A 12,601-nucleotide genomic window follows, 5' to 3' on the forward strand; every position below is an offset into this window, starting at 1 on the left:
CAGATTTCAGGGAATTGCCCAGGCTGCATATAGAAGAGCTGGTCGAAAAGTTTAGTTAGAGAAATGTTTTGGATCAACTGACTCGAGACACTTGCCTTGAATGATGAGTTTGATATGAGTGTTAAGCTCTAGTGTGATATGTTTTGTTTTATGTTGTGAGGTACAATATCATTTCCCTGGTGTTTATAGTAGCTTCGCTGTTTATGATGTATTGTATTAAATGTCCCATGAAATGGGACTACAGTCCCCTTGAGCACGATCTTGTGTCAGGGATACAGAAATGTTTTGCACTGGTGCTTAATACTGGAATATACCATCAACAGCAAGGTGTTCTTGTCCTGGGAAAGAAAGTATTTGGATGTGAATTAATCATCTGCGCTGATTAGGGCTGCCCCCTAATAGTCGACCAAGTGTTAGTCGACCAAAAAGGTCATTAGTTGGCAAGATTTCATTGGTCACTTAGTCACAGAAAAAAATAACAATAAAACAAACGTGAAACTCTATTAGGAGCCTTTAAGCCAGGTGACAGTTAAACACTTTAATCCTTATGACATTTTGAAAACCAAGCAGTTAAGCAGATAATCAACAGATGAGTTAAAAATCCATGACAATTTATGAATTTGAATTTAAATGGCATAATTATCTTATGCAGTTATCCCTGGTCTCTTCCCCATATTACATGAAAAGATCTTTGTGTCTCTAGTATAGTGTGGTAATGAAATTAATTTATTTCCTTTTTAGGATCTATTCATATTTAATCAAACATGCAATGACCAAGTCTTCCCATGCAGTTACAATATGCTAAAACAACAAACTGTGATGCTTATAAATGATCTCAGACAGACTGCTCTAATCTATACGTCGCCCCCCTGACAGCTTCTTCTAGAAGAAATTACACTTAAGTGAGTTAGTGTGTGCTGGAACACTTATCGATGATCTCAGCAAAACTAATCCCCAAGATTTGTGGAAAGGCGTATCAGCAAAAAAAAAGGAAAGAAAGAAAAGAAGATAGCCCATGAAATATTCAACTGGAGCGTACCATCTACACAGGACGGGGCAGCTCTGGTGGTGCCGGCCACTTGCCCGGGAAAGCAGGAGCACTTCACAGTTTGTGACCGCTCCTCGATTTTGTTCTTGTTGCAGCAGCGATGCAACGCCACCACCTCGCAGGTGCCTGTTCGGACATGGTGCACTGCTGGAGAAACAACAGGAAAGATGGAACAATCAGTGAGGAGTCAGTCCAGTGTTAGTGCAGTAGTTCTCATTTACACACTCACAGTGCTGGCACTGGTTTAAATCCCATGAGAATACCTCTCTTGGGACTCTATTGTCTGCTCTGCATCCGTCTAATCTGTCTCAATAATGGAAAAATTACCAGGGAGAGCAGACTACCAATTTCCGAAATAGGGACCCTTTTTTAACAGAAGGTTCAGTTTCTTTTTTGTGCAGTATTCTTTTGAAAGTATCGTTTTGTTTGAGTGGCTTAAAGTTTTTGAAAGTGAATGCTGGTTTTCATTCATACTCCCCCACTGTGTAACCCAGGCTTTGTACTCTCAGAGTGCAGGCTAAGATATCTCTGATGATATCGCTGTGACATCGGGGTTATGTTTTGACTTCTTTGACTTCTTACTCTTTTGACAAAACTCCTTAAGAGCCACAGAAGATGCGAAGTGTTTTCACAGGCTGAGTAGTGCTAACCATGGTGGCGTAACTGAATGTGTAAGGTCAGTGGAGTGCTTTGTTCACACTCTTCAGTGTTTTTCTATGAATTTTCCTTTTATCAGTATTAAAAACCTTTTAAAGGTCAGGTGAGGCCCAAAAACACTGGAACCTAAATTTCCCTTAATGCCTATGTCTTTGTATGCCCTCACTCTGAATTTGTAACCCAGATTTCCTGTCATAAATTTTGAGTCTTAAAGGTACCTGTGGGGTTTTTGACCACTAGTAGCACTCAGTGTATTAATTTGGGCATGGTTGCGGTACACACTCTTGCTGACCTTTTGACACTCTTCCACTAATCGCCAATTGATGGCGGTAATCACCAAAAAACTGTAAATTGTGCCTGTTAAAGCAAAGAAGAAAATTACTTCTATCCAGTAAACATGGATCTACACAAAATGGAATTTCGATCTTGCTATATAATGACGAAAACTGTGTGTGTGTGTGTGTGTGTGTGTGTGTGTGTAAAACTGTTCCACGTTTTTCTCCTCACTGACTTGGTCAATCCATGTGAAATTTGGCACAGTGGTATGTCATAGAGACATGAAACTTTGCACAGAGATGCCTCTCCTCGTGAGGAACAAATTAACAAATTTGCCTCGAGAAACCTTAACTTCTGGTTATGTAGATTTTCCGCCATTTTGAAGTTTTTGAAAAACACTTAAAATTGATCTCTTCCTAGGAAGTTTGAGCGATCTGCATGAAACTCAGTGAACATAATCTAGGGACCAATATCTAAAGTTCCCTCTTGGCAAAAGTTGGAAAACTTACTAAAACTGAGCTTCTATAAGGCAATGAATATTGCGGAGGGCGTGGCTCATCACATAAAGGTGTTTAACATCTCAAGGGTTTCACCTATCACCACGCAACTTTGTAGGCATATGACCACACATAATCTGAGGGGACCCCTCCATTATTGACCCCATCAAACAAAATGGGGGCGCTAGAGAGCTAATTTCTTATCTAGGCCTAACCGCCATATCGATTTTTACTAAACTTGGTAGATATGTAGAACAGGACACCTCAAGGTGACTGGAGAAATTTAACTCTAATTGGCAACTGGGTGGCGCTATAACAACAGAAAAATGCTTAAAAATGGCCAAAATGCGACCGATCGCTGTGGCCGAATGTTTTTTTCCTAATTTTTGGTATGACTAAGTCATGGTATGGTATGCTGTACATAATTACAGAAGCTGTCAGTGTGTCATTCTGTCTGTCCCACGTTTTTCTACTCACTGACGTGGTCAATCTATGTGAAACTGCACATAGGCATTGAGGACTGGCATAGGTAGAAGGTGACAAAGCTACCAATGGGTATGGACTAGTCTTAGACTTAAGAGAGCTCCCTCCAGCGCCACATTAGACACTGTCCAGCTGTTTTTACATGTAGAGTGGTGCTGAAAATGGTGGACTGTCCCTTTAAAACCATTTAGTACGTCTAGCAGCAGCTTTAAACAGCATATATGAGGTAACCAATCAGAATCTGGCATCACAAACATCATTAAGGACATTATTTTCATCCTGATCAGTGTAATCGAAGAATAAAAGGTATCTTTAAATAAATAATAACTCCAGTACGAGATGGCAATGATTGGAACTGATACCTTTCCACATTTCCCACAACAGGCAGCAGCCTTTAAAAAAAAAAAATTCAGATATGTGAAGGGGAAAGTGCAGCGCTGCAGTATTTGGAGCCAATTTCCAGATCACGCTCCATTGTCTGAATTATTTAGAGCCTGAGCCGCTCCATTCTCTTTTAATTGCATGTGACATTTTCTTGAGGTGTCCTTCTGCTGAGATACTCACTGCTGCTGCAGTAAACAGTAAATCTGAAATGACTGCGTGAAACTGGACCTAACTGTCTATACTGTCGCGGCTCAACTAAACCCAGTTAATTACGTTTTCACTTCGGCGTGTTATATTGGTGGACAGCAGCACTTTCCAGCTGCTGTAACAAGCAACTGCTGAGACTAACAGTGATGAAGTCAGCTGCTCTGCTGGGACTGAATGATATTAAATCTGACAAAGATGCTGTGCAACTGTTGAGTGTCACTATACCTCAGAGATTTACCTGTTACCCTTTTCTTTTTTTAGAACTCAGAATACACTGCATTTGCATTAAAAATTAAGTGGGAGTGTAATACTCCTCACACCATGTCGTTCCCCCCCCCCCCCAACACTGTTTGGGTTACCTACTTCCTGTGATTGCATCGCATCAAACATTTCACTGATGGCTGCTGTGAGAATTTATAAGCCAACAGCAGGTAGAAAAGGACAAAGTCAAATTTAAAAAGCAAAAAGACAGGGAGACAGGAAAGGGAAGTTCTGTTTTCATTATGCACTCAACTTTTGATAACATGTCTGCTCTAACAATCCCCCCTTGTCTGTCCTCATACATCTAAAATAATTCAGGTAGTCTCCCAAAAGCAAAAGTAGCGGGATGCTTACTCATGCTCCGGCCGCAACTAGAAGAGAGTTGAAAGACAAACACGCAGCAAGCCGAGCTGCTTTAGATGTAAGAGAAGTGCTGCCAGTATGTCTCTCTCTAAAGGACATGTTTCACACTGAGAGGCTGTGGTTTTTCTGACTGGATTTGGAGTTCTACTTGGATGCCTACTCAGCTTCCCCCTGCCAGCAGATACGGAGAAAAGCATTTCACTCGGGAATCAGTCTGTCCTGCAAACCAGCTTTAAACCTGCTGCGCTGCTGCTGTGACAGAGAGGATCCCTCTGGCCCTGGACACGCTGCTGCTGCTGCTGCTGTGGTTGTGTTTTGTAGATTTGTGTCTTTCAAAGTTTTATGAGACAAGCATGATGCCATGAAATTTAAATAACAGGATTCAAGGATGTCCTGGTGGCCTGGTGGTGAAGAAATATACTGTATAACAGAGCTCGATTCTGGCTGGCAACCATTCTTGCATATCCTCCCCTGCTCTCTCCATGTTTCCTGTCTGCTACTCAACCATTGCTATGTTTGCTAAAAGTATCCATGCATGAAAAATACTAGAAATGTACTTTTTAACTCAGGTGACCCAGTTTAACTCTGCAATTTGTGGCCTGGACCAAAAACAAAATTAGCTTTAGCTGTTTTCATAATATTTGTTGCCTTAAGTCAACCACTTTTCTGAAAATGTCTAACAAATGCTTGTCTCATATTGCTTCAACTGTAAAGCTGGGAACCTGAAGATGAATTTAAGATGCAGCTCAGCACTGTGTGTCAAGTTTTTGTAGTCATAAATCTTTAATAAACATTGTGTTTCGGTCGGGCATCTGTTCAGAGTTTGAAACTTTAGTGTCTAAGGGCTTAGAACATTACAGTGGAAGTATATGGTGGCCGTTCTCATGCTCAGTTACGTCTAATTAGTTGTGTCAGCAATTTTTGAGTTGATATCAGTGGTGCAAAATTTAAGCAGTTTTTTTTACCACTTGAGAATTAATTAAAAAATAGTCAAAATCCCTCCAAAATATCAGATTAAGATACAAAGACATAGACACTGTTATTCATTTTTTCCAACATTTGGAGATTTCTGTAGTTCTGAAGTTGCTCAGTATCCCCTTATTGTCAATATATCTATGAAAGCCATCCATCCACTGATGGATGCCTGAGATCCAGTTTTTCAAACCCAATTCATGCAATTCCGAGACCATACAGACCCTAGTATGCAGAAATATTCAACTACAATAGGCAAAAATAACTATTATGTGAGAAAAGCTGCATGGTTTTTGCCCAAAACTGAATGGAACTAGCATAAAGTGTGCATGTATGTAAAGGGGAGACTTGTGCGAACCATTTTCATTCCGATATCTTGAGGTGAGAGTTGAGGAGACAGGGACCCCTGTGAAAATGCTCATGCTGTTTTTCCCTTGCCAAAATTAAGCCAAACTTTGTATGATGTGGTTGATCCCAATGGATTCCCTAAATTTATAGTCTTATATGATATCTTTACTCTAGCTTCAGAACTCAGCCCGCTACAGTCTCTGAAATACAGTAATGTTGGCCAAGATCGGCAACGATCTCACACGTCTCTTCTTGTCCATCTCAAATAATCTACACGTCATGATTTGTGCTGTTTCTCAAATTTCTTTGTGATGTTGTTGCTTTCACTTTTGTCAGAGATACTTTGAGTATTGCTAGCAACATGGCTCTATAGAGTAGTGCAGGAATGACTCCAAATACCCAAAAATTATTTGGCATTTTAACACTCCTGGTTCCCGCATCTTAGATCAGTGGATAATAGATTTCACGTTTTGTTCTGCGACATAAATTATGTCAGTAAATACCCACTCCTGAATTTTGGTGTTACTTTATGAAAATTATCTTGCTGAACAAAACATGTAAATACCATTAAGGTTAAAGTGCGATAATACAAAATCCAATGGAAAAATCTTCCCGATTGGCCTTCAAAAAAAAAAAAAAACCATCATCCCTGTGGCACTGTATGGAAGTCAGTATCGGTGTGGTCAGTCCACCATTTTGGTCCAGACCAAAACAACTGTCACATGGATTGCAATTACATTTTGTACAAATGCTAAGGGTTCCAGGGATGAATCCCATTGGCTTTTCTTTAGTGCCACATTGACGTTGACATTTGTGGTTTTTTGTGAAAAGTCTCAGGTATTCGATGGTAAATTTTGCTGCACATTTATCTTCCCCTAAGGAAAATGTAACAGATGAAATAACTTTGGTCATCCCCTGACTTTTAACGTCATCATCAAGTCAAAATTTGTCCAACACTTTGGTTAAAAACCGAATAAACTAAGATGGTGAACATGATAAATATTATATCTGCTAAACATCAGTAAACATTTAGCTGACAGCACCAATGTGCCAAAGTAGAGCCTCACAGAGCTGCTGGTATGTCTGTAGACTTGTTATGTAACCCAGATTAAACTAAACTAACTTCATCATCTAAACCGAAAACCAACCCTGCCTCAACTGAACCTTTTCTAAAAAAAAAAAAGTCCAGTAACTGTCTACTGTAAATTAGTTTCCTTTCCATGATTCTTGACCCCATTAAATATTCTACACATCACAATTTCTGCTCATTTTTACAGTTGTCTGAGGTTGTGATTTGGGGTTTAGCTTTTGTCTGATATCTATTGTTTTACTTCGGGATGATATGACGTCTTTCCCTCTTAAGCAGCTCTAAACTGCAATTCAGTCTCCCATGAGAAGTTATTTTGATGTAGTATAAAGGTTTCAACTATTTGTTCTTCAAACGTAAAACTAAGATCTGGGGGTGCAGTTCAAATGAGGTGGTTCAGGGAATGTTCTTGGATTGTAATTTTGACACTACTGGAGCGACTCTCTCTTTTTGTTTCTGGGACTTACACCACTAAAAAGTATAATAGGGTGGGGATACTATGTACATTATTTCAAACTCTCTAACCACCCGTTCTCGTCCCCAATTACAGCTGCTTGTTCAGAAGATATGGGGTTTGTCATCAGTCAGAGGAGAAATCCAGTCTGGGACTCTGGTAAATACAGTGTTTGGCCCAGATTATTTGGTAATGTCATTGGTTTTATAGATCATCGTAAACTTGCCCAACTGCTCACAGGCTCATTGCCACCTCTCCAATAATTTCATATGTTTATAATTTAGGATTGAGAATCTGGAAAATTACAGTGACGCTCACGTCATATGGACTAGCTGATGGCATTTCCAATCAACGGTTAACATTCTTGCTCTTGAGGCTAACGTTAGCTAGCATACAACTGGTGAAGGATATTAAACTGACAGTTTAAATCTCTCCTCCAGTTCTTACTGAGGAAGACAACCCATGTCGACCAAATCTCCTCAACCATTTCCTCATCGAGACTTGTTTCGCCCTGTGCTTTTATTTCTACAACACAGATAATTGTTGCACCATGTCAGTCGCTGTTTAGTTTACATCTGTCTTCCCCATGAGATCATGTAAGGTGATGCATTTACGCTCCCTCTGACACGATAATGCAGCATTATTTTCAAATCTTGTAGTGTGTGCATGTTTGAGATTTGAGCAAGGAACACCTGAGAACTTTGTCCTTACGTTGTGCTGTTACTTGATTTCAAAACTCCTGTAGTCTGAACCTGGCTTGAAGACTCTGTATGAGATGCACCAGGCTTTCAGCTAACTCCAGTGTAAACCATCCGCAGCAGTGACGTAGTATAAGAGCCAAAAAGTTTGGTGTTGGCAACCCAATGTGATACACTGAGTATGTTTGTTTAACAGTGCAGTTAACCTCATGTATCACACACAAAACGTGACATTTGTCACATACATCACGTGACATACTCACTAATTTACTTTCGTATGTTCCATAACAAACACACTTATTTTAACCCAAGCAATGACCCTTTTATATAAACCTAACCATATAGTTTTGTAGCCTAAACCTGAAGTAGTGTTGGCAACAAAACCTACACCTCTGTGACGACGGAAGTTTATTTTGAAAAGACAGTATGCATGTAACGAGCTGAAATTGACACACTGTCTCTGAGCATCCAAAACTGATCCTAGAGGAGTACCTACAGCATCATAAGCCATGATTCCATAAATGTATATTTATGCACAGTTTTATGATTGCTTGAGGAAGTTCTTGCCTTTGTCAGAAAGAAGTGATGCGCTAAACTGAATATAGAAACCACCTTTGCCAAATAAATTCTGATGAAGCGATCTTTTAACTCAAGTGACTGATCAGCTTTTGGCGTCTTTCCAGTTATTCCCATAACAACATCTGTCCTCATCTCCGGACAGCATGAAACAATACTAGCTGACATGAAAGAACAATTGTAATTTGCCCAAATGAAACCAATTCTTGAAGACTTCTGTCCATTTTTCTCTCATAGATGGGTTTGATGGCAACTTGTATCTTTTCCAGTTCACAACCTCTGCTTCTTCTTCTCTGTTTAATGGCATATTATAGCCAAGCTTGAGGTAAATGGTAATGGCACAGCGTACGGAATCTTCCCCAGGGATACTTCAACATGTGAAATGTAGTAGCTGGAGATTGAACAGCCAGTCTCCTGATGAGTGGACGACCTGTTCTACCTTTACCACTGTAGTTAGAAGTGTAGGGCCACTGATCATCTTCTGTATTTGACGAGTTGGTAGTGAGAACCTGTCGCCCTGACACTCTAATAATCCTTTTAATTGATATTTTAGATTAGGATCATGTGCCTATACAGTGACACAGATTTATTAAACATTTTCGGAATAAATATGTGACAAAAGGAAACACAAATGTGCATCATGGGTGTACAAAACAACAGAACCTGCTCCTAATGGATGATTTACTACAGTTTTGTTTCCACTTGATTTTACAGTTTTAGAAGGATAAAGAGAAATTTGCATTTGAAGAGAACTGAATACAGCCAGTTACAAACAAAAGTCCTCAGGCTTGTTACATTGCTTTACCTGCAGGCAAAAGGAAGAAAATCACGTGGAGTGGAGAGATACTTCCAGAAAATAACAAGGACACTAAATAAAAAAAACACGTCTCTTTTAATTAGTAGCTCATAGTTTGCACAGCCCATTGTTTCCAGTGCTGTTTACTCACATATGACCTTACAGAGAGGCTGTCGTCACACCCTTTGCCGATACAAGCACTGAATACATTTAAGATATCACAGGGTATAAAAACAGTGTAATTGTCTACCCTCAGGGTCAAACCTGCTGGAGACAACAGGAAGACTAAATATCTTACAGACAGTGAGCAGCGAGGTGATTCACACACTCCCAACACGTCACACAGTGAGAGCATCATGCATGGAGGTTGACACTATTCCCCCGGATCCTCTCCACTGAAGCGTGCTGCGACTCAACTAATCTTTTTGTAAAAGTTCCCTGAAGTTAAAAGTGCTGGTGTATCTGTTGTTGATGACATCAACAGATTGTGTTTGAAAAATGAAGACGCACTGTTTGCATCAGATGTGTGAGCTGTTTGAAGCACACATCCAGTGAGTCAAAGCATCAATCAAACCTGTTTGAAAAGTGCAACACAACCTTTTCAAGGCTAATCAGAACTTACTGGAATGGTAAACCATGGAATCAACTTTAGGTAAACTTCAGTGACTAGTAAGCTGACGGTTTTTAGGACAAAATGACTCAGACTTAGTGAGTGCAAAGTCAACACAATGGTTTGAGTTGAAGGTGTGAGAAAGAATAGTATCAGTAACATTGTTAACACTGTGCTACATTACAGAGAAATACAAAACCGTACTAATGAACCTTCATTAATATAGGCCTATATTTTATCTACAAGTGCATGTCACACACTGAGCGAGCCGCCTGTTAATGACGCTGTGGGCTAATGGGCATGTAGCTACTTCCACGTTTCAGATGATACGTCATGTTTGTAGTCGACCAATGAAGATGAGTTTACATATCACCTTGGGTTCGTCCTTCATCTTCTCAAAATGATCCCACACTTTGGATTTCCTGCCCGACATGTTATTGACTAGCCTGTGGAATAACTGCAGGTACCAGCCCTGGAAATTAAGGGCCGTACACATGCTGAGTCTTTAACCGCATGGAAAACCCGAGGTCAGCTGCAGGTTGTGTCTGATGTTGCTAAGCAACCTTAACAAGCATCGTACAGCCTATTAACAGAGCTGATCTTCTTCTAGGCGCTGTTTATCAGTGTGTCGGCCTATCGTCTGTGGGACAGATGTAAAGCTCTGGGTAGCCCTGCGCTAACATGATCAACTTTTCTGTATTTATCAGACTGAATATTTACAGAAGAAGGGAAAGATATCTGTCGGCTGTGATTGGTTTGTAACCTGACTCCTGTCTGACTGCTGAGCGTGGCTACTTCCTGTGTCTGTCCTTTCAAAATGAAATCCCACATGGTCCAGTCATGTAGGTTTTGATTGTTTTTGACAAGGCGCAGCTCCTAATAGAGTTTCATGTTTGATTGTTTGTTTTATGTTTTGTTTTTTTCTTCAACTAAACGACCAGTGAAATCTTGACGACTAATGACCGTCAGTGGCTCAAATGCCACTGGCAAATGTCGCAGTGTGTAAAACACATTTAGGTTTGGTGCCCCAAATGCTGCTGGAAAACACTACGATGTGTTGTTAAAAAGACACAGTCTTGGTGTAAAAGAAACCTGGGTTCAGTGCCAGAAACGCCACTAAGAAACCCTGCCATATCCTGCTAAAAACATCCAGGTTTGGTAGAAAAACACAAATTCAGTGCCACAAATGCTGCTGAGACATGCTGCAGTGCACTGGTATATAGACCAGATTCGGTGAAACAAACGTCGGTGGAAACACCACAAAGGGTTACCAAAAAACCACCACTATTGTTTGTTGGTTTTGAACAGTGATTAAAGCCTGGCAGGCGCCTCGCCTAAATGACACGCAATCCACCATCCCCTCCACCCCCCGATGACAAAGCCAGCTATTATAATACATCACTTTAGAAATGTTTATATGATATTTATGAAACATACAAATGTAACGTATTCATGGCTTCCAGAAACATAGAATGCCAACATTTTCTTTTGGCGACTGGGCTGTGCGCTTATTTCGACAGGCCTATTTATTTGGCCATGCAGCCTAGACCCAGACCGAACAATAATTGCATAGTTACAGTAATTACGTGACAGTTTAACAAAGCATAAACTGCTGTAAGTGGATTGAAAAAAGTCCAATATGTCACATTATTACCTTTAACTATCTCAGACAAAACGGTCTAAAGTTTTACTTTTGTGGGCTCATTTTAGACTCCATCGATAAACAATTACATCGTGTCTTAAATGGCTAATCACCATAATAATGTTTTGGCCTTTTTCTATCTGTTTTTCTTCCATTAAAAAAGACAATTACAAGTATGACTATTTGCTGATTGTTGACAAGGTTTACATCAATACCAATGATTTCTTGCCAAGGTGCCTTGTTAGGTGACAAGACTACGTCTAAAACGCTGTTTTTAAACAACAGCCCAATTTCAAAATACATATTAAAAGATATTATAAAAGATGGAAAACTTTAAGTCTGAATGGACTGTGTTGCACACTGTTGGCACTAGTTTGCTCTCGTTTGTCCTTGTTGGCTTTTTTTCCACCAATTCATGTTGAATTGACGACGGAGACAGTGGAGGCTGTCGGTGAATGAAATCACTCTAATTGGCAGTTCAGCCCGGAGCACGAAAAGAGAAACTCAAACAAATGGCTGATGCCAAGAGGCCGTGAGATTGAAACAAACTTGTTATACACTGCTCAACCCACTGAGGACTGGCTTCAAAATCACACCAAAAATCAAAGTAAAAAGTTGAAATCACAGTTTGATCCAACTGGCACGAATTTTATCACGGCAACTCGTAATGTGACTCAATAGTGTGTATGGCCCACACCTGACACCGTCTGGGAATGAGCCAGTGGATGGTGTCCTGGGGGATCTCTTCCCAGCCCTGGGTCAGGGCATCAGTGAGCTCCTGGACAGTCTTGGCGGTACTTGGCACCATCAGATGCACTGATAAATAACGTCCCATAGGTGCTGAATTGGATTAAGGTCATGGGAGCAAGAGGGCCGGTCAATGGCATCAGTGCCTCCATCATCCAGGAACTGCCTCAGCACTCTAGCCACATGAGACTGGGCATTGTCCTGCACCAGGACAAACCCAGTGCCCACTGCACCAGCATAAGGTCTGACAATCACTCTGAGGATTTCATCCATACACCTAACAGCAGTCAGGGCACTGCTGGCTCTGACATGGAGGTCTGTGTGACCCTCCAAGGATATGCCTCCCAAGACCATCACTGACCGTTCGCCAAACCGGCTATGCTGGATGATGTTACAGGCAGCATAACGTTAACCACTGCGTCTCCAGACTCTTTCACGCCTGTCACATGTGCTCAGTGTGAACCTGCTCTCATCTGTGAAGAGTACGGCTGATGA

The 12,601-nt window shown here is 40.7% G+C and overlaps 1 protein-coding gene across 1 annotated transcript in view; it reads right to left on the reverse strand.

Annotated features, from left to right (window-relative positions):
* LOC125882582 (chemokine-like protein TAFA-2) overlaps positions 1-12,601 on the reverse strand; it is a 116,118-nt gene that overhangs the window by 18,685 nt on the left and 84,832 nt on the right. The window contains exon 3 of the mRNA XM_049566370.1: positions 1,040-1,195. Coding sequence (XP_049422327.1) covers positions 1,040-1,195 — 156 coding nt within the window. The remainder of the gene's footprint in view (positions 1-1,039; positions 1,196-12,601) is intronic.

Source organism: Epinephelus fuscoguttatus, linkage group LG22 (assembly GCF_011397635.1).
Source record: "Epinephelus fuscoguttatus linkage group LG22, E.fuscoguttatus.final_Chr_v1".
In the NCBI taxonomy this organism is placed as follows: domain Eukaryota; kingdom Metazoa; phylum Chordata; class Actinopteri; order Perciformes; family Serranidae; genus Epinephelus; species Epinephelus fuscoguttatus.